The sequence below is a fragment of the Branchiostoma belcheri genome, unplaced genomic scaffold (genome assembly GCF_001625305.1).
Source record: "Branchiostoma belcheri isolate BF01 breed outbred unplaced genomic scaffold, Haploidv18h27 scaffold181, whole genome shotgun sequence".
NCBI lineage: Eukaryota > Metazoa > Chordata > Leptocardii > Amphioxiformes > Branchiostomatidae > Branchiostoma > Branchiostoma belcheri.
This window is the reverse complement of record NW_017803280.1, coordinates 42135-64273: the sequence shown is the minus strand read 5'-3', so window position 1 is coordinate 64273 and position 22139 is coordinate 42135. Positions and strand designations below refer to the sequence as shown.

At 42.9% G+C, this 22139-nt stretch overlaps 3 protein-coding genes, 1 long non-coding RNA gene and 3 other non-coding genes across 10 annotated transcripts; 4 read left to right on the top strand and 3 right to left on the bottom strand.

Annotated features, from left to right (window-relative positions):
* Window positions 1-1050: 1050 nt before the first annotated feature.
* On the bottom strand, window positions 1051-10581 carry LOC109467546 (melanocortin receptor 5-like). 4 transcript variants are annotated; one of them, XM_019765568.1, is made up of 2 exons: window positions 6194-6279; window positions 1051-2945 (listed from the first exon to the last, which is right to left on the bottom strand). In XM_019765568.1, exon 2 carries the CDS (start codon window positions 2929-2931, stop codon window positions 1783-1785), a length of 1149 nt encoding a protein of 382 aa, XP_019621127.1. In that variant the 5' UTR covers window positions 2932-2945; window positions 6194-6279; the 3' UTR covers window positions 1051-1782. The 4 variants fall into 4 exon arrangements, 3 of the variants coding, with proteins under 3 accessions (XP_019621127.1, XP_019621126.1, XP_019621125.1); XM_019765567.1 differs by lacking the exon at window positions 1051-2945 and adding an exon at window positions 10418-10581 and having other exon boundaries at window positions 4985-6338; XM_019765566.1 differs by lacking the exon at window positions 1051-2945 and adding an exon at window positions 6695-6790 and having other exon boundaries at window positions 4985-6338.
* Window positions 4167-4239, top strand: Trnaa-agc. The gene has a single exon. It is a non-coding gene; the product is annotated as a tRNA-Ala (tRNA).
* On the top strand, window positions 4465-4537 carry Trnaa-agc. The gene has a single exon. It is a non-coding gene; the product is annotated as a tRNA-Ala (tRNA).
* Window positions 6824-8003, bottom strand: LOC109467548 (melanocortin receptor 4-like). Its single transcript, XM_019765569.1, has one exon. It carries the CDS (start codon window positions 8001-8003, stop codon window positions 6846-6848), a length of 1158 nt encoding a protein of 385 aa, XP_019621128.1. The 3' UTR covers window positions 6824-6845.
* A 373-nt stretch (window positions 10582-10954) lies between the features above and the next one.
* Trnaa-agc lies at window positions 10955-11027 on the top strand. The gene has a single exon. It is a non-coding gene; the product is annotated as a tRNA-Ala (tRNA).
* A 688-nt stretch (window positions 11028-11715) lies between these two features.
* On the bottom strand, window positions 11716-15624 carry LOC109467545 (ER degradation-enhancing alpha-mannosidase-like protein 3). Its single transcript, XM_019765565.1, has one exon. The coding sequence runs from the start codon at window positions 15465-15467 to the stop codon at window positions 12996-12998; it is 2472 nt and encodes an 823-aa protein (XP_019621124.1). The 5' UTR covers window positions 15468-15624; the 3' UTR covers window positions 11716-12995.
* Window positions 15625-15629: 5 nt separating this feature from the next.
* On the top strand, window positions 15630-16614 carry LOC109467549. The gene is made up of 2 exons (XR_002140088.1): window positions 15630-15899; window positions 16530-16614. It is a non-coding gene; the product is annotated as an uncharacterized LOC109467549 (long non-coding RNA).
* Window positions 16615-22139: the final 5525 nt, after the last annotated feature.

The window sequence follows — 22139 nt, the reverse complement described above, 5'->3', positions numbered from 1 at the left end:
GAGAGAGAGAGAGAGAGAGAGAGTTATTACCCTTAATTCATGCCCGGGGGCTAATTGCAAACAGACATTGACAAGATGTGGTGATATAAGACTATTTGCTAACATGAAGTTATACGTGTACGTTATACTTATCAAACCTACTGTATCTCTAATTAAATCTAATAACGTTGGAATACATACAGGATATAAAAGGCTAAAATCGGATGAAACAAAAAGGAAGACGAAGGTAAATCAGAAAATAAAATAAAAGAAGAAACGTCTTATTGCATCTCGGAGAGGGAAGCTGGAGAAGCATCGGGGTAAGTGGGGAACTTTATGTTCAGATTAATTATTCATTTTTGCTGTGTTATGCATATTTAAGCTGTTTTGCCACATTTTACATGTTATTCTTGCCATCTTGGTTCTTACTTCTAGTCAACCACGACTGAACGTGTCTTTGGTTTTTATGTAGTTTATTGTCACCCATGTTCTCTTTGTATTTGAATTATTTCATATTTCTTGAATAAAATTCTTGGGAAATAAAAAAAAAAAAGAAACGTGTATCTTTGAAGAACTTCCCTACCTGGTGCTAAGCTGTGCAGCTGCCTCCACAAGCCCCTTCATCCAGCGTGCGTGTTAGTAAGCCATTCTCGGACCTGGTCATGTTGTTGGGCGTCCTGTCGTTCAGCGACCGTCCCCCGTGACGACTTGGACGTCCACGTGCACAGCAGGCACTCCCGGAATCCCGAGTGGCTGTTGTACCCGTGGAAGATTACGGGGCTGCCCTCAGATCATCGTCGGTGAGGATTCCGTCCAGAGACTGAACGATGGTGCCGAGCGGTCCGGCTTGAGCTCTTCTGCCGTCCATGGCGCCACGACCTGCCTTTGGACGGCAACACGCCGTTCGTATCATGGGGACCACTTGCTTGTAGCCATACTCTTTCTGCTCTTGTCTCTTCTTCCAGGGCCAAGACTTTAGCTACATTCGCAATTGCCTAGTAATGTCGTAAAGAACTCGTGAAGACCAGAATGACCAGAACAGACACGGCCGTTGCCATCATTGTTGCCGAGTAAGCTGGTGTGTTACGCCGAAGGGCGGTTATACCGTACCGGCTATACCGATACAGGTACAGATGGTGCACACCTTGTGTAACATATACACTGCCGGAGGGCTGCGTCCGAAGAATAGAGTAGCCAGACTCAGTGTAACAACCCACCTTGCAATTGGTCCAATTAAACGTTACTCCCGATGACAAAAAACAGTCATTGTTCTGAGCTTAAGTGCTATATGTGTTGATCTAAATATGTTTATTAGACCGTGTAATTGTGTGTTTGAAAATGCCTGTTTCATCGCTTGGGGCAAATGAAAAATATTCGTAAAAATCATCTTGTAGGACTTGAAATGGAAAACCGGGACACCCAATGCCCATATCAGTTTACTTTGAAACCTGGTGCATTACATTTTACATTATCAAACTGTTTAGTTGGACCACTTCAGTCAACGAAGCCTATGAAATAAAATAAAAAATTAAGAATTAAAAGACAATTCCTACCGACCCACAACACTTGTATTATTGTCTATTGTCGTATGCATTCTAACTTATTCATGACGTTAATCATAGTTTTAAAAAAAAAGGTCAAAAGAAATGTATTTACTCTTAGTCCGTGGTCCTCAACTGCGGTTCTTGTTCTTTTGCTTCTGAAATATTTGACAAGGAAAAGAAGTCTACAAACGACAGGATTTTGACATTAAATGGTAGAATGGTTCCTCTGTCCAAACTTAAGGCTAATTTGGTGTCTCCACTACTGATTGTTTACGAAGAGTCGTGCAACACCGCGACGAACTTCCTTCAGACGAAATCCGTAGATAACGGGGTTGATGGCAGAGTTCAAGATGATGAAGATCATCGTGTTATACACAGAGACCATGTCTGTAGACATCTGAGCCAACATGACGAAGAACGGCATCCATCCCACCAGGAACACGATGGTGATGATGACGATGGTGATGGCAGATTTCCTGTTGACGCTCGGCTGGGCTCCCACCGCGGCTTCTTGTGCAGCGATGGCGTTCACGTGCTTCCACAGACACCAGAAGATGCCCAGGTTGAAGAGAAAGATTGCCGCCATCGGGATGAAAACAAACACGAGGACAGCGATCACGTAGTTTCGGGACAATCCGGCACCTATTGGAAGGCATGCGTCGTCAAAACGCCCTGCACAGCTTGAGTCAAGCTGAGGCAGTATCGCCATCAGCAGTGACCAAACCCACACGACAACGATGACGACCTTGCACTTGTCATTGGTGACGTTGGCGACGTAACTCATCCCGCGCACGATGAACCAGTAGCGCTCAGCCGTCAGGACCATGAGACCGTTGGCAGAGGACATCCCGGTTAGTAGGATTAATGACAACCTGAGACGTAACATGAAATCAGAGGGAACAGTCTCCGAAAAAGCGACATACAATTGCGAACTAGTCCCAATCACGAAAGCTATGCCGGTCAAAACATCGCCTGCTGCAAGATTAGCCATGAGGATGTAGACTGGCTTGTGGAGTTGTTCATGCTTGATGATGGCTGCTAGCGGGAGGCTGTTTGCCACAACAGACCAAACGCCCAGACACATAGTAATGCCTACCAAAAACAAAGAATAGGAAGTGCGGTACTTTTCCAAAGAGTAGGAAGATGAGATCTCCCTCGGGCATTGGACGCCTGAAGTGATATTTTCTCCTACGCCAGTGCTGTTACTAGCTGCAGAAGTACAGTTGTCAGACGTCCCATTCCGGATCCCCGGTAGTGAATCGCTGGGTTTGTCACTGACCTGGTTTGTGACGTTCAGGTCCGACCCAGACGTCGGACGTATTCCAGCACAGCAACTTGCGACGTGGAGAACCACCAGCACTGTAGTAACGGAGCTGCCTCTGTACATCATCTTTCCGTCGTGAGGCATGAGTTGGGATCTCTCTGAAACAAAGCACAATCGGCGTCTTATAGACGGTATTTTCTCTCATTAATTTCGGCGACACCACTTTTTAGCTGCCCGGTTCAAAAGGATTTCAATTTGATATCGCGCAGAGACCAGCTGATCACTCGATTTGGTCGGTTTCTTTTTCCTAGCCTCGAGTACAGCCTTGTTAGCTTTAGTCCGCTCCCCAAAACCCGCTAGCCCGGATCATTGGAAGCGGAGTAAAACTAACAAGGCTGGACTCCAGACTATCTTCCCCCGTTCTTTTGATCTAGTGTGTGAGGAAATGATGTATTGGTGGCACCTGGATGGACACAATCTCAATCTTTTTTATGTTTTGATGTATGCTTTCGATAGATTAGACACCCGCCAAGTAGCACTTTCTAGACTGAGGGTTGTTTGGGCTTCCGTTTTCAATTTGCTTTTTGCACCTGGATGGACACAATCTCAATCTTTTTTATGTTTCATGTATGCTTTCGATAGATTAGACAGCCGCCAAGTAGCACTTTCTAGGCTGAGGGTACTATGAGGTTCTGCTCTTCACTTTGCTATGTGATCTTCTCTGACGGTGTTTACATTAATTATCATCTGGCATCAACGTTATTGACAAGAATCTTTTACATTATATACGTAGTTCAAAACAGCTCATACGGTAGAGTCAGATGCATGCAGAATCACGCTTGTCTGTTGCGTGGTTCAACTACATCCTGGATAACTACTCATGGTCTCAGTAGAAACTGTTTTCAGTTCGCCAGTGGAAAGAATATTTCGCTAAAACTCTTTGAAATCAAGCAACGCAAGCTGATTCACTAAGGAATCAAAATTAACCACAGCAACGAATTAATCACTAAGTTCTTAAACGTCTGAAATCAACGGTTGGAACAAATGATATAGTATTAGTTAAGAACAAGTTAGTTAAGAGCTCTAAGATGGACGCCTCAGGGCAGGAGACCTAGAGGACGACCGAAGGAAACATGGCGAAGAACCATCGACAAAGAAGTGCGGAGCCATGGTTTCACTCGCGATGAGGCACCAAAGATGGCAGCGGACCGGGCCAGATGGAAGACCTTCCTTCTGCCTTAAGAGCCATGCTGGCTCAGAAGAGGACTAAGTAAGTTAAGAACATGCGCCAAAACCAACTTGGGCATTTCATGACCTAGGCTGTTGCCACTGTTTCAGGACTGCTAACGGGTTGGTTATTCCGGGAACATGTGTGAACAGGGGATGTAGCTCAGATGGTAGAGCGCTCGCTTAGCATGCGAGAGGTACGGGGATCGATACCCCGCATCTCCAGAAATCTTACTTTCCAGTTTTAACTTTTGAAAAGAGGCTTAAGCTTCTTTTTCGCATTTGCTACTTTTCTTCTTTCGGATTCCTGTATTCCTTCGTAAATCCCAGGCTAGGTCATGATTCTTTTTACAAAACCCCAATAGAACCCCGATGTCCAGTTTGCTTCAACCACACTGGTTGGTGTTTGTTAAGCAAAGACAGCTATCAGCATATCTAGCACATGTGAACGGGGATGTAGCTCAGATGGTAGAGCGCTCGCTTAGCATGCGAGAGGTACGGGGATCGATACCCCGCATCTCCAACTGTTTTTTTTTTTCTTTTCTTTTTACAATACAGTGGTATATTTAGATTTAGGAACGAGCTCGGGGCATTTTTTCGTAATTTTTTTTTCTTGTGCTTCTTTCCTCTAGAAATTTTTATCATTATTAAAAGTTTTATTATATTGCTTGTGCATTTTGAAACATCGATCAAATTCGACCACACAGATTGGTAGTCTATGATTCCACATTGAAATAGAATCCAAGCAAGCAAATTGTATCATATCCACACATTTAATAGTTGGTAATATCCACATAAACATACTTTTTTTTTATTAGCTAAAAGTTGACTTTCCCCGTTTACGATAAAATCCAAAGCACTTTTAACACCTTTAACAACATGTAAAGTGAACTCAACAATGTATCAAACTTGCGTACCCTTCAATATACAATATCATCATAATTCAAAACATAGGGTTAAAGAAAAGGTACTTAGTCTTAGTCCATAGTCCTGAGCTGCTTATGGTTCTTGCTTGTGTTTTTCCTTTTGAAATATTTGGTTTTTGACAAGCAAAAAAAGGGCTACAAGTGACAGATTTCTAATATTTAGGTGGTAGATGTTTTTTGCTGTCCAACTAACAACTAATTTGGCATCTCCACTATTGATTGTTCACCGGGTTCACGAAGAGTCGTGCAACACCGCGACGAACCTCCTTCAGACGAAATCCGTAGATAACGGGGTTGATTGCAGAGTTCAAAATGATGAAGATCATCGTAAAATAAACAGAAATGGTGTCTGTAGACATCTGAGCCAACATGACGAAGAACGGCATCCATCCCACCAGGAACACGATGGTGATGATGACGATGGTGATGGCGGATTTCCTGTTGACGCTCGGCTGGGCGCCCACCGCGGCTTCTTGTGCAGCGATGGCGTTCACGTGCTTCCACAGACACCAGAAGATGCCCAGGTTGAAAAGGACGATTGCCGCCATCGGGATGAAAACAAACACGAGGACAGCGATCACGTAGTTTCGGGACAACCCGGCACCTAGCGGGACACATTCTCCGTCAAAACGTCCTGCACATTGCGAGTCAAAGTGGGGCAGTATCGCCATCAGCAGTGACCAAACCCACACGACAACGATGACGACCTTGCACTTGTCATTGGTGACGTTGTTGACGTAACTCATCCCGCGCACGATGAACCAGTAGCGCTCGGCCGTCAGGGCCATGAGACCGTTGGCAGAGGACATCCCGGTTAGTAGCGTATACGAAAACCGGAGACGTAACATGAAATTAGAGGGAATATTCTCCGATAGAGCAACGTAAAATAACGAGCTAGTCCCAATCACGAAAGCTATGCCGGTCAAAACATCGCCTGCTGCAAGATTAGCCATGAGGATGTAGACTGGCGTATGGAGCTGTTCATGCTTGATGATGGCTGCTAGCGGGAGGCTGTTTGCCACAACAGACCAAACGCCCAGACACATAGTAATGCCTATCATGTACATAGTCCAGGCAGGGAAGTAGGTTTGAAAAGGGAAGGAAGTTGGGGTCTCCGACAGACATTCGTTTACGTTTGACGTTATAATTTCTCCTAAAGCAGAGCTGTTACTAGTCACAATGGTACAGTTTTCTGAAGACCCATTCCATGGCAGTGGTGTTGAATTGTTTTGTTTGTCACTGTCCTCACTGACCTGGTTTGTCACGCTCAAGTCCGACCCAGTAGCAGGACTTATTCCGACACCTGCTGTAGAGAAGATTGTGACGTAGAGAACCACCAGCACCACCCGAATGTAGACACCTCTGCACACCATCATTCCGTCCTGAGTTACAATCTCTCTGAAACAAAGCACGTAGGTTGGTGCCTTATAAATGGCATTTTCTTTCATATTAGATTGGATGACACATTTGCATTTAAACTCCGCTGTTTTAAAAGACTTTCAATTTGATTTCCCGTCGAGACCAGCTGATCCCAGCTGCCGGTTTCTTTTTCCCCGTTCTTCTAATGTCTGTGTGTGTTGTGGGAGGGGGAGGGGAGGAGGTATGCACAACGGCACTTGGGTGGACAATATCTTGATCTTTTTAGCTGTCGAGTAGCACTAACACTACTTCTAAATCTTTCATATCACGTTGCTTAAAACATGTTAATCGTCATAGTTTCTATATGACCTAAGATCAAAAGTATAATATATTACCTCTCAGTTTATGACGTCCTAGCCTGTTTGTGGTTGTTGTGCGTTTCTTCTGCTCTGATACATTTGATTTTTGACAACCACGTAAAGAAGTCTACAAATGTCATATTTCTAATATTGTAGTGGAAAAACGGTTGCATATATCGCTACTTGGTTAACGCCGCTGCTGAGCACTCCCAAGAAGTCGTGCAACACCGCGGCGAATCTCCTTCAGACGAAATCCGTAGATAACGGGGTTGATTGCAGAGTTCAAGATGATGAAGATCATCATCTTAAACACGGAAACCATGTCAGTAGACATCTCGGCCACTTTGACGAAGAACGGCATCCATCCCACCAGGAACACGATGGTGATGATGACGATGGTGATGGCAGATTTCCTGTTGACGCTCGGCTGGGCTCCCACCGCGGCTTCTTGTGCAGCGATGGCGTTCACGTGCTTCCACAGACACCAGAAGATGAGCAGGTTGAAGAGAAAGATTGCCGCCATCGGGATGAAAACGAACACGAGAACCGCGATCACGTAGTTTCGGGACAATCCGGCACCTAGCGGGACACACTCTCCGTCAAAACGTCCTGCACATTGCGAGTCAAAGTGGGGCAGTATCGCCATCAGCAGTGACCAAACCCACACGACAACGATGACGACCTTGCACTTGTCGTTGGTGACGTTGTTGACGTAACTCATCCCGCGCACGATGAACCAGTAGCGCTCGGCCGTCAGGGCCACCAGGCTGTAGGCGGAGGACATCCCGGAGAGCAGGAGCGACGACAGGCGGAGGTTGAGCATTACATTTGAGGGGAGTGTCTTGGTTAGTACGGTGTACAATTGTAAACTACATCCCACTGTGAAAACTATGCCGGTCAAAACATCGCCTGCTGCAAGATTAGCCATGAGGATGTAGACAGGCGTGTGGAGCTGTTCATGCTTGATGATGGCTGCTAGCGGGAGGCTGTTTGCCACGGCAGACCAAACGCCCAGACATATAGTGATGCCAACGTACAACAGAAGGTATTTATCGTCAGAGATATATTTATCAAGAGGAAATGGCGTTGTTTGCACTTTCTGCAGATCTTCGTGGACGATTGCATTGATACGCCCTCCTACAAATGACCTGTTGGCAGTAGCGACTGAACAGTTCCCGGAGCAACTACTTGGCCGTGTTGAATTGAGGAACGAACCTGTTTCCTCGCCGACCTGGCTTGTAGCGTTAAAATCCGGTGCAGAAGCAAAGTTTTCCTCATCACAGCAACTTGTGGAGAGAACAGAAAGCACGATCGCAATGTACACGTAGCTCCTGCTCATCATCATTCCGTCGTGAGTCTCTCTGTAGCAAAATATTGTTGCCGTCGTTTGAATCGTGTGAATGGTATGTTTCACTGGTAGTTACATTTGATAACCTTAAGGCTGAAGGCCTCTACTTAACGTTAAACGAATCATATATTTCGTGATTACGTCTTATCTATTCCAGCTGATCCCACAGTGCGGTCTCTTTTCCCCGTTCTTCTAGTTCAGTTACTAGGCATACTAGGCATACTTTGCTCAACCCTGCTATATCTCTTTATGTTACGTTTGTAAAGTGGATTTCAATTAGACTGAGAGTACTTTGAAAATAACCGTCACTTCCGCTTTTTACTCAGCCATCTCTAGTTAGACGATGTTGAAAGTGCTTTGATTGATTGAACTGCCTTTTACATGTACGTGTAGCAGGAAGTACATGTATACAGCAAGACAGGGCAGTTTCTATACTGACCTAATAAAAAAGCAGAATCACTACCGTGACTCGACTACATTCGAAAGGGTTAATGGTCTGTTTCCAGGTAACCAGTGGAAGTTTGTGCTGTATTTTATCCAACTGGTACCCCACAGCCGATGAGTGCAAGTGTTCATAGTAAAACGTGAACTTCATTGCAACACACAAATTACAATCAAATTTCGCCTGTCAAACTGTCGCCTTCATCAGGATAATTAAGAGATGGTGGACGATATAAACTCCCTGGCACTTTTTATCGCTAACGTCACATATCAGTAAAGTCTCGTGTGAATAAGGTCACGTGTTTGTAAACCGTAACTCTCGCGAGATCACGTTGTGAAGTGATTGGTCATTGATTATCCTGATGAAGGCGACAGTGGTCGCTGAAAATTTGATTTCTCTGTAAATTGTGTGTAATAATGGTATAAGTTCACGTTTTACTATGATAACTACCAACACGGATGAACTTTCATGAGTACTAGTGTTGTAGGTTGCCAAAGAACGGAAATCCAAACGACAGGTGTCAGATCAACTGTGATAGCACTGGACGATTCCTTACGTTTTAGTCCCGATGTATGGTCAGGCTTAAGATCCATACGTCTATGACTGCAATTGTTATTGTCAACATGCACATTTCTACCAACTATTATGGATAAAAAAAACGGAACAATGGCTGAAAAAAAACTTTTTCTAAAAATGGGTGTGGCCCAATAATTAGTGATGACGTCGTCTTTACGTCACAAAAAACGCATAAATTATCGTGTTATAACATGTTACTTATCTCAATGAGAATCTAACTGTCAACGAAACTGTTATTTTCTAAACAGTTAAAAAGTCCTCAGCCATGCCACCCTTCTCTACTCATCTATAAGGCCACAGCAAGTATTTTTTATGGATGATATCAGCGCGCGCATCAATTTTCGCCTGATTTTTGGAAAAATCTTTTAAAGAATTTTGCCTTCTGACAGAGGTCAACATGCCGAAAAATGGGCAAAGATGTCTGTTGCCATTCTGGAAGGTGGATGGTAGATAATTATGAAGAGAGGAGACAAGAAAAGGCTCTGATTTAATGTTTTGTTTCTTATTTTGATGCAGCGATATGCGATGCTGACTGTGGATGTGTGATATTCTTACTGGATCAAAACCATTTGTACAATGATTGAGTCAAAATTTTGAATTGTAGAAACCTTTTTTTTCGACCGGCTTTAACCTTGTTTTTTTCGCTGCTCGCATTAGATTTGGAATATGCGGAGGATGTCATTCATGAAATTTACTTGCTGTGACCTAAGAAGAGGTTTTGTATGCTTACAATACCTGTCTCCTATGTGCCGTATCGCGCGTTGAAATCATCTGGGGTAAAGGAGCATCGTGGATTTATGACATCTGTACTGGTAAAAACAAAGTGAAAAAAATTGTCTAAATATTGCCTCAAACGGAAAGGTTCGTGCATATGAATAGCACAAAATAAAAATAATGCAAATAAATTCAATTAAAATGCAAGCAAAGAATCAGCATCCAGGACTCCAACATACCACCAAGTGTTTGATTATACAATGTACTTACGCCAAAAAGCAGTTACTCGAGCAACTCTGGATATGATTTTGGAATCAAAATCATACCCAGCTGCTTGACTGCTTTTTGGCGTATATTATTAACTGGATGTCTAACCTTTACCGACGTATACATGTACTTAATTGACCGAATTAAAGTTGGGTGAGGCAAAGGAACTTGTAAACAAATGGACGAATTTGGCCTATTTAGTATCTTGTTTGCGAGGAAAATTAAAATTAACATACTTGTCCTATTTAGCCTAGCCTTAAGCTTGTTAGTTGAAGAGAAATCATATGTCAAAACATGTAAAAAAAACTGGTTCTTGTTATTCCATAGAATACATTTAAAAGTGAAAATTAATTGAAAGACAAGCAAACAATTGTACGTTAACAAACAATTGAAATCAGTAGCACCAACTTACCTCTAATTTTTAGCTGAACGGTTGTATCTCAGTCATAGAAAGAAAGGGAATACATGTGTAGAAACAAATCCTATTCAGCGCATTGTTGTTTGGCAAAACTCTTCCAAATGCTGTCTGCATCAATATGTTATTGCCTGTGTTGCTATGTTACTGGGTGTTGTCTACATTTGCGCCCAATCTTGGAATATTTTACTGCCATCCATGCACAAATGGACTGTTCCAAAATTACCCCGGCGAAAAAATGAAGCATTCCCATATTATGTCCGGACAAAATTGTACTACATGCATTTCAAAATCAGGTCCAAATGGAATTATTGATCATTATGACCCCCATGCAAAAATGGACTCTACCTAAAATACCCCCATGCAATAATGGGCTCTTCCAAAACATTATTTCTATGCAAAATGGACCAATCCACACCTATCTCTCGTGGGAAAAATACCCCTATACCCAAGTATGGCAACAGGTGGTACTTTTTCCTGTACATTTCCGGCGGTCGAAAAAAACGGCTTAGTTTCCATGCGCCAGTATGTGCAGGGGATGTAGCTCAGATGGTAGAGCGCTCGCTTAGCATGCGAGAGGTACGGGGATCGATACCCCGCATCTCCAACTTTTTTTTTTTGCTCAATACTTTTTTTTACTTCTTATTATTAATAGCTATGAAGTATTTTTTTCTAGAACGTGGCATTAAAAACGAAAAATTCGTGTTGAATTCTTTCGAAAATAAAGTCCACAAATTATTACAATTGTCAATGTGAAAACTTGAAGATCCAAGATTGAACAATATTAAAATTTAATTCTATCAATATATTCGTCTTCTTGAATACTCGAAATGTGTACATGCAATATATTCGGTGAAGTCTCATGTGAACATGTGACGTAACAGCACCTATCTTCACAGAATCTAGGTCAAAGGTCAATGACCTCACAGTAGCCTTACATAACTTCTCCCTCTCCTATCTCAGTCTAAGTATTCCAGTGCTAATCTCCAAGCAGATCTTTCGGTGGGGGAAAGACAGTATCAAATTTGCCAGCCTGTAACCACATTTGCCTGACAGTATCCATTTCCCCACCGAATGTGGCTAATGGACACTCCTCTGGCCAACGGATAATGCCTTGCCACCGTATGATCTGCTTGGAGATAACTCCAGTTCCAGTACTGGAATTATATGACACTTTGGTCCTCAGAAGAATCTGTTTCCATTCTGTCACATTATAAACCACTTGCAGAACCTACAATCGGCTGATTTCATTCACCTGTTTTTTAAATATGAAAAGAAATTGAACAGACAATAAGTGGAAATTTTGTACCTTTTATTCATACAGTATATACAAGTACTGTGTTACTGATCTTTTCAGCATGTACTGTTCGGTCAACACTGTACGTCAACTTGTCATCCAACCACTATTGCATTTTACAATTATACTTATAACTGTTATAAGACAAAACAATATTTAGGGAATCATATGACCTTGTTCCATTACTGACTAAAGGCCCCAGTATACACAAGTAACAGCATTTATACATAAACCACTTTAACTATGGATATTATACCTCAAAAAACGGTGGTAAAACAGAAAAATTTTCTCCTCAAAACATTTTCAATTCTCCTCTTATAACACATCTCTACTTATCCTGAAGCATTGACTGTTTAGAAATTATACTGTCTGAGATTTTTTTTTCATATCGGAAAAAGTAAATACACAAATGACAGTTAAAGTTGACTTTTTTTTTAAAGAAATGGGTGAACATTACTTTCTACATGAACTCACTGAACTTCAATCATCCCAACAAATTGAACAATTTGACCTCTGTAGAATATGTGCTAATAACAATCTTTAGAGTATAGAATACCTTTACACAATCTCTTATGCAATAGAGACATTCTATGGCAGTAAAATGTTTAGGATATTTCACTGTGTTTTGCATGTTTCAGTGTTTCCCTCAAGAGACAAAAAGGATAAGCTTGGTAAGACTTTGCGATAAATCCTGGCTTGTTTACATCATTGACAATACTGAAAAGCAATCTATTGAATTCTGAGATACTAGTCCATGTACGATGTATGATTGTACATGTACGTGTACACTGCACTATTATCTAACTTGAATGAAAGACACTGTCTTTTTCCTTAGCTATGCCATTATGACAATGTTATGTGGGCAAAAGTGTGGAACAATTGGATGGAGTCCTTTCCCTGTCAACCGAGAATTCTTGTGCTACAAATACGTCAAAGGTAGAGCTGTCATTATATTTCACTACCCCTTTAAAGAAACAGTGGGTAACCCCAGTGTTTTAACTTACATATTTCCTTCTTAGAGTTCCTTCCTGGAGTTGTATATGCCTCAGGAAAGATAACACAAGTGTAATTATCATATCTACAATTTGGTTAAACATGTTCCCAACACTGTTTTCCAACTTATACCTGTAGAAATTGTATCAATGGAAGAATTTTGCACCAGTCCTCACCACAAAAATATTTACCACAACAAGGATAATATACTGTGTTTTTGCACTGTCTGATTAGCACTCATTGCACTGATTGTGACATTACATGAAACTGTTTACAAGTCCCGTATTAAAGTTCATCTTTGACCTTAACCTCCACATTAATGTCTGTCTCTTTGAGCCTCGCTTCTTCCTCCTCTGCGTGTTTGCGAATGATTTTCTCTGGGGGTTGAGCCTTGTCCACGAGTAGGACTTCTACCGTGCCGTGATCCTTGATGGCGTCCATCAGAAGGTGGCCTTCCTTTTGGAACAAGAAGACACTTGGGATGTAGACATCTTTCACACCGTCCCCCGACATGGCGAATACCGGTGAGGTGTCGCTGCTCGTGCCCTGGGTGTTGTCGATCACGATGGCGGCCGCGGCACCCGCGTCCTGCGCCCGACGTGCCTTTTCGATGAACATGCAGCTGCCACGCTCCATCAGGACGATCTTGTCGCGAACCTGAGCTGCGTTGGCGAGATCTGTACACCCTTTGATGGATTCACCGATCACGACGGTGCCCGAAACTCCCGGGGTGCCGACCAGGTCCGGTCCGAACTGCGCTGGTCCCGCTGTGAGCACGACGCTGCCCAGGAATGGCGGTGAGGTGAGCTGTACGACGCGCGGCTGCAGGTCGCTCTCGCCCTGCGTTTTCGACAACTCGATCATCTCCTGCATGAAGCGCATGCCTTCCTCTGCGTCATCCGGAGAGAAGGCCTGCGTGGAAGTGTGGAGGAGCTGCACGCGGCCGTCCTGCATCGTCACCAGCCGTATCCCCATCTTCCGCAGGGCCTGGATGTGTTCTGGATTGTCGGCGATAAAGTCACGAGCGCGCAGAGTCGGCTTCCTGCTCGCTTGTACTTTCTCCCTTGGTCTTGCGGAGGTCGGTTTGGGGCACCGTTGCTCCACAAAGTCTTTCAGCGGATGTCGTATTGTCTTCGCGTACGTCTTGTGTCCGGGAAAGAGGTAGTTGACATTGGGACATGACTGTTGGTACTTGCGGTCGGATGCAGTGGGGAAAGTTGTGACGGTAACTGTCGGAGAGTCGTTCTGCGTACCGTTCACAAACGAGGTTGCGAGCCGGAGAGGAAGCAAGTGCGCCTCTGTCGTAAACACGTAATCGTCCAGATCCAACCACAGGTCTTCCTCTTCTGTGAAGAGCAGGTACAGGTATTTGAACGTTTCCGCGAGGAAGTACGAATCCATCCTGTCCTCGTGGCTCCCTGTCCTTACATCTTTCAAGCCTGCAAACCCACAGGGAACCCGAGCATGGCGCTGGATGTTCTCCATGATGGTCTTTCCCACCCCGAGGTAGTACGGATCGCCTGTTGCCTTGTACAGGAAATATGTGCTTTCTACGAGTTCAGGTCTGAGAGGATGTTGTGGCCAGTGTACTTTAAAGTCTGTGGTGAAGGCTTCAGGTAGGAAACTGTGCCTCTGTAAGACTTGATACAGCATCTCATGTGTCTCGATGGCCGGTTTGATGTCGCCCGTCAGGACTTGCAGACCTGGCCAGAACGCCAACAGGGAGTCCATGAAGTTGCGTGAGACGACGTTTGGCTTGTGCATGTGCACGTCCAGCAGCAATGGGCCTTGGCTAATGTATCGCATGACAGCAGCGTAGTGTGTGTTGAATCTCTCCAGGAATGCCGCGTCCCCCAGTAACATGTAGGCCTTGAACAGGTACTCGTAGTAGGAGTCAATCCCCGCCCCCACCCCCGACTCCCGTCGGACCCAGTCTCCTGTGTGAATGTTGATAACGGTTCCTACCAGGTCACTGGACCGTTGTCGGCGCTCCCACAAGAACTGCATGGCCTTGCGGGCCTTCTCTTCGAATATAGGGTCCCCCGTCAGGCGAGAAAGCGCAGCAAATTCCAGAATCATGGTACCGGCGCAGGCGGTGCAGGTGTCGGTCTCCGTACCGGTACGAGAGCGTCCCTTGACGATCCCGTGGCGTAGGTTGACGCGAGGGTACGGCATGCCCGTGGTGGTGTTGAAGGCTGGGAGGAGTCGATAGCCACACTCCTTCGCCAGTGTAAGCAGTTCGTCCCTATACCACTGCATACGCTCACCTTGGTCCCTGAGAAGACTGGCCACAACGTGCCCCCCAAGAAGCCCCCCTAGAACCCTAATATTGGTCTCAAACACCGACACAACGACGTCGTTGTTCAAGCTGACTTGCAGGATTATCATCTTAACGGCGTCTTCGAACTTATCTAAGTGTCCTAGCACGGCGAGGGTGTCTAGTGTGTCTATGAGGGTTAGAGAGTAACCTCCCAGAATGTCGTCCACGTCCCCTCGGCTTGGGTCGACTCCGCGAACCCGTCCCTTGCAGCTGAGCGGCATGAGTTCGTCTGCAGGGTAGGCGTACGTCAGGTAGGAGCTGTAGGCGTGGTCGAACATCTCTAAAACTTGTTTCTTGGCCTGGAGTTTCTCTTTGGAAGTCATGACCTGAACACCGGCCGCATTGTCCACTTGAACGACAGCGAGTAGGAAAATGACGCAAACATAGACGCCGAGTTCCAGCCCCGGCGCCGCCCATCCTGCCGTTCCGCCGCACATCGTCCACTAAGGAAGATCAAGAAGTATTTAGTTTTCCCCCAGTTACGACATCGTGGCTACAAAGTCCTTGATTTTGCCATTTTCCTTAAAAATTGAAGACAGTTCCGGTTCCACGTAGCAGACCCTACCAACGCCATATTGATTTTGGTTACGTCACGAGTGCGAGGTATGGCTTGGTCTGGAATATGGTAGGACGGCCACGAAAGACGGCCACGCCGCTATTGGTCAATTTCTCAGCAAGCTCCACGCTGCTATTGGTCGGGGTACCAGCTGCTGCAGTGAGGGATAGCTAGCGGTGGGGAGGGCTGCCGGCGTTTATCCACAACTTTTAGGGGCAAAAAAACGTCAACCATTACGACTATAATCACTCCACTTGCGTGGATAAGCCACAAACAGTCATTTGTGCGGCTCTTAGCTCTGGAAACCTTACAGGTAATGAGTGCGTGAGGGACTTGGGTCTAGATTACGTTTACGCGTACGCGTATACGGGAAATACTTTCCATGGGCCTTTCATAATGTAGGGACCAGGTAAGCACCGTACAGGTGATATTTGCGTGGCCCTTTCATCTGGAGACCAGGTAAGGAACCGTACAGGTGATATTTGCATGGCCCTTTCATCTGGGAACCAGGTAAGGCACCGTACAGGTAATATTTGCGTGGCCCTTTCATCTATGGACCAGGTAAGGCACCGTACAGGTAATATTTGCGTGGCCCTTTCATCTGGGAACCAGGTTAGGCACCGTTCAGGTAATGTTAGTGTAGCCTTTTCATCTGGTGACCAGGTAAAGCACCCTATAGGTAAACTTTGCATGGCCCTTTCCTCTTTGTACTAGGTATGTCACCGTACAGGTAATATCTGAATGGCCCTATTATCTGGAGACAAAAGTAAGGTACCATATACTAGTAGGTAATGTTTGTATGGTTTATAGGTTTTGGGGCCCGGTAAGACCATACAATTTATATTTGTTTGTTTGTTCTTTTTGATTTTTTTCGTCAATGACATTTTTATATACTAGTGTTTAGATTGCTAGTGTCTAGAATATTTCTTTTCTTTTTTTTCAGGGCATTTGCCAGAAAGGAGAAACTGATTGCACAGCAGGAAATGGAGATGTCAATGCATTAAATTCTGGAATTGTTGGAAGTGCCAGCTTTAGTTCATAACAACAACATGAATACTGAACCCTGACTTATGTTATCACGTTCTTTCTCTGAAGTAGAATAACTAGAGGTGGATTGTAGTGTTGAACTGTAGAACTATTCTGTGTTCGCTTATTTATTTGTTTTCTATTCTTCCGTGTTGCATGTTTGAGAATATTTTCTAAAACTGTTTCAAGCATAACATATAGTAACTAGATTCATTACCTATAGTACTTGTAGATATTACCAGTTTATTTTGATACATGTATATTATTTTCAACACCATTCAATTATTATTAAAGCTGAAATACACGTTTTCACTCTTGTTTCCATAGACTTTCATTTCCAGTGTAGTTCAAGTCAGTATATGATTCAAGAATAGCAAGTGTACAGCATTAAAATCATGTATCCCAACATAATACTTGAACGCACTAATGTCGCCAAGAAGCAAGCAATTGATAGAAGTTATTATTGTGTAAATGGTGTAAAGGACAGTAGAATCAAAGGTATTATAGGGATTAGGAATTCGCATTATTGAAAAGGACAGCCTTAAACCCTTTTCAAAGGCTGCACTCAAATCTTTCTTGAGGAATGTAAACCTTTGTTTTCAATTGTTTGGAGAACTCTATGCTTTAATGACTCAAATTTCAACAGAATATATAACTCAATGGCCAATTACGGCATCAGACGGAATTCATACAGCCACTTTCTAAACTCCCATGAACATACCAGCCGAATTTGAAACCAATCCGTTCAGATTTACTTTTAGTTACTTTTAAGCTTTCAGCTCGCGCTTTCAAAGGCTATGTTGCGCATAGACAAATCTAGATCGATTATAGCCGCATCATATGAAATTGCATTTTCCTTTCTAGACCGAGAAGGAAATAATATTTTGGGATGAAACGTCGACATTAGTATCCTGAAATACCGATATATCTGCGTTGTTAGCAGATCTGCTCTTTTTCCATTCCTTTTGGTAGATACAGGTCAGTCATTTGGCTTCATTTTTTGGTCGTGTCCCAATACCCAACTGAAATGTGCGGTATTTCAATAATAAGGTAGAGTTAGGGATTCACATTATGAAATAGACATAATATTCTACATAGGTCTGGTTAGGACCTTTCAGTGGTATCACCACTTCCTTTTTCATGGGCTGCACCTAGTCTTTTTGGAGGAATGTCAACTTATATTTTGAAAAGTTGTGAGAGAGCAAAGAATGCCCTTGGAGAGATGTGTGCTTTCATGAAGAAATTTCAATTGAAAATAACTCAATGACTAATTATAACATCAACATGGGAATCCATACAGTAACTTTGTAAGCTTCAATGAACATACCAGCCGAATTTGAAAGAAATCCATTCAGTTTTAGACGAGATATGGAAACCGACACGATTTCAGCTCGCGCGAAGCGAGGTCGCCTTCAAACCGTTCTGTTTTGACAATTGTAGGTCGATTTTGACCGCATCACGTAACATTGCGTTTTCCTTCCTAGACCAAGAAGGAAATGACATTTTGAAATGAAACTTGGACATTAGTATCCTGAAATACTTATCTATCTCTGCTGTAAACAGATTTACTCTTTTATGAATTTTCGTAAAGCTATAAGCAATTCATTTGGCCCCATTTTTCGGCCATGCCCCAAAACCCCACTGAAATGTGCGGTATTGCAATAATAAGGTAGATTTAGGGATTTACATTATGAGACATAATCTTTTATAGACGTCTGTTGAGTACCTTTCAGTGGTATCGTCACTTCCTTTTTCTATGGTTGCACCTAGTCGTTTCGGAGGAATGTCAACTTATATTTTGAAACGTTGTGCGAGATGTATGCTTTCTTGAAGAAATTTCAATTGAAAATAACTCGATGACTGATTATGACATCAGCATGGGAATTTATACCATAACTTTGTAAGCTTTTATGAACATATCAGCCAAATTTGAAAGAAATCCGTTCAGTTTTAGACGAGATACGGAAACCGACACGATTTCAGCTCGCGCGAAGCGAGGTTGCCTTCAAACCGCTATGTTTCGCATACTATTTATTAGGCAATTCTAGGTCGATTTTGACCGCACCACGCAAAACTGCGTTTTACTTCCTAGACCGAGAATGAAATGATATTTTGAAATGAAACTTGGACATTAGTATCCTGAAATACTGGTCTATTTCTGCTGTTAACAGATTTGCTCTTTGGTGAATTCTCGCAAAGCTACAAGCAATTCATTTGGCCCCATTTTTCGCTCATGCCCTAAAATCTCACTGAAATGTGCGGTATTGCAATGATAAGGTAGATTTAGGGATTTACATTATGAAATGGACATAACCTTTTATATACGTCTGTTGAGAACCTTTCAGTGGTATCATCACTTCCCTTTTCATTGGTTGCACCTCGTCGTTTCGGAGGAATGTCAACTTATATTATGAAACGTGCATTGTGAGAGATGTATGCTTTTATGAAGAAATTTCAATTGAAAATAACTCGATGACTGATTATGACATCAACATGGGTATTCATACCGTAACTTTGTAAGCTTCAATGAGCATACCAGCCAAATTTGAAAGAACTCCATGTAGTTTTAGATGAGATACGGAAACCGACACGATTTCAGCTCGCGCGAAGCGAGGTCGCCTTCAAACCGCTATGTTTAGCATAGACAATTCTAGGTCAATTTTGACTGCATCACGCAAAATTGCGTTTTCCTTTCTAGACCGAGAATGAAATTATATTTTGAGCTGAAACTTAGCTATTAGTATCCTGAAATACTTATCTATCTCTGCTGTAAACAGATTTGCTCTTTGATGAATTTTCGTAAAGCTACAAGCAATTCATTTGGCCCCATTTTTCGGCCATGCCCAAAACCCCCATTGGAATATGCGGTATTGCAATGATAAGGTTGATTTAGGGATTTACACTGTAAAATGGACATAATCTTTTATACACGTCTGTTGAGTACCTTTCAGTGGTACCACCACTTCCTTTTTTATCGGTTGCACCCAATCGTTTTGTAGAAAAGTCAACTTATATTTTGAAAAGTTGTGAGAGATCTATGCAATTGAAAATAACTCAATGACTAATCATGACATCAGCATGAAAATTCATACCGTAACTTTATAAGCTTTTATGAATATACCAGCCAAATTTGAAAGAAATCCGTGTAGGTTTAAGCGAGATACGGAAACCAACACGTTTCAAGCTCCCGCGATGCGAAACCGTCTTCAAACCGCTATGTTTCGCAAAGACAATTCTAGCTCGATTTTGACCGCATCGCCCAAAATTGAGTTTTACTTTCTAAATCGAGAATGAAATGATATTTTAGGATGAAACTTCGACATTAGTATCCTGAAATGCTGATCGTTGTGTGTTGTTAACAAATCTACTCTTCTTCCATTCCTTTTGGTAGATACAGGTCAGTCATTTGGCTTCATTTTTTGGGCATGTCCTAAACCCCACTGAAATGTGCGGTATTGCAATAATAAGGTAGAGTTAGTGATTTACATTATGAAATAGACATAATCCTCTACATAGGTCTGATACCTTTCAATGGTATCACCACTTCCTTTTACAATGGTTATACCGAATCGTTTTGAAGGAAAGTAAAGGTATATTTTAAAGGTTGTGACAGATGTTTGAATGAAGCAAATTTTGATTGAAAATAACTCAATGACTAATTACGACATCAGCACGGGAACTCATACAGTAACTTTGTAAGCTTCAATGAACATATCAGCCAAATCTTAAAGAAATCTGTGCAGTTTTAGACGAGATACGGAACCCGCGGCCGGTACGTTTTAAGCTCGCGTTATGTTCCGAAAGCCCTATGGTCCGAAATCTTTATGTTCCGAAAGCCCTTTGTTCCTTTCTAAAATGCCCCGAATTAAGTATCAAACACATACCCGAATGCTATTTCTACATGTAGCATGTATATAATGTGAAATCTGGAGATGTTTTGAAAAAATCTCCAGATGTTTTCAAAAAATTTCGAGATTTTTTTAAAACATCTACAGATTTTTTCAAAACATCTCGAGATGTTTTTTCAGAATTTTAATTTGAAACTAGTTTTACTAAGGTTGGTCAAAATCTAAATTTCGTCCCGGGGAAGTTTTAATTCACATTCTTCTAGTACGTATGTAATCGTACCCAAACAACCATGCAGTCATGCTCATTCAGCAGCTCAAGAGTTTTTGTGTCAGTCATAGTCAGAGGCATATTAAGGGCACATTCTGTGTATTTGCATATTTGTTCCTGACTTCAAAGACAATGTACAAGAAAGACAATTGAAAACGAATACTAGTAGGTGTAGTTTGACTTTAATAACTGCATTGAGCGAAGAATGTACACATATAAGATACATGTATATATAGTAGGAGTAGTCTTACAGAATTAAATTCAAAACAACAGAATGTACTCTACATACAAGTCACTATTAGAATATTCTATAAGAGGTTTTAGAAACTGATTCTTACAGGTTTTAGAAACTGATTCTTACACGTGTCCCTCAGAACAATATAAATGGACCAAAATAATCAAGAAAGCACATACCGGTACTTAGCTCTACATTTTGTTACTAGAATCCACTTCCAGTTATTCTAATTTTGGAGTAAATTCCTAACAGACTTCACCATTCATGTTGTTGCTATAAACTAACCCTAACACTGTTAAAGTCGGTACTTCGAACCATTCTAGACAGCTTCTCGTCCTTCAAAGGGCCAAAGAACCAAATAATCAAAGGTCCCTAAGAATCACACAAATATTCTTTTCAAGTACCTTAACTAGTTTCTACATAAAAGGGCCACACAAATTATAAATAATATGGTGCCTTACCTGCTCCTCAGATGAAAGACCCACGTCAATATCACCTGTACGGTGCCTTACTTGGTTGAAAAATGAAAGGGCCACGCCAATATCACCTGTACGGTGTCTTACCTAGTCTCCAGATGAAAGGGCCACACAAATATTACCTGTACTGTGCCTTACCTGGTCCCCAGATGAAAGGGCCACGCCAATATCACCTGTATGGTGCCTTACCTGGTCCACAAATGAAAGGGCCACGTAAATATTACCTGTACGGAGACTTACCTGGTTCCCAGATGAAAGGGCGACGCCAATATCACCTGTACAGTGCCTTCCCTAGTCCCGAGATGAAAGGGCCACACAAATATCACCTGTACGGTGCCTTACCTGCTCCCCAGATGAAAGGGCCACGCAAATATCACCTGTACGGTTCCTTACCTGGTCCCCAGATGAAAGGGCCACGCCAATATCACCTGTATGGTGCCTTACCTGGTTCCCAGATGAAAGGGCCACGCAAATATCACCTGTACGGTGCCTTACCTGCTCCCCAGATGAAAGGGCCACGCCAATATTACCTGTACGGTGCCTTACCTTGTTCCCAGATGAAAGGGCCACGCCAATATCACCTGTACAGTGCCTTCCCTAGTCCCCAGATGAAAGGGCCACGCCAATATCACCTGTACGGTGCCTTACCTGGTTCCCAGATGAAAGGGCCACGCAAATATCACCTGTATGGTGCCTTACC

What these genes read in the sequence shown, in the direction of transcription:
- LOC109467546 (XM_019765567.1), bottom strand. Translation starts at nt 6,316, where the DNA reads ATGATGGTGTGCAGAGGTGTCTACATTCGGGTGGTGCTGGTGGTTCTC.
- LOC109467548 (XM_019765569.1), bottom strand. Translation starts at nt 8,003, where the DNA reads ATGATGATGAGCAGGAGCTACGTGTACATTGCGATCGTGCTTTCTGTT.
- LOC109467545 (XM_019765565.1), bottom strand. Translation starts at nt 15,467, where the DNA reads ATGTGCGGCGGAACGGCAGGATGGGCGGCGCCGGGGCTGGAACTCGGC.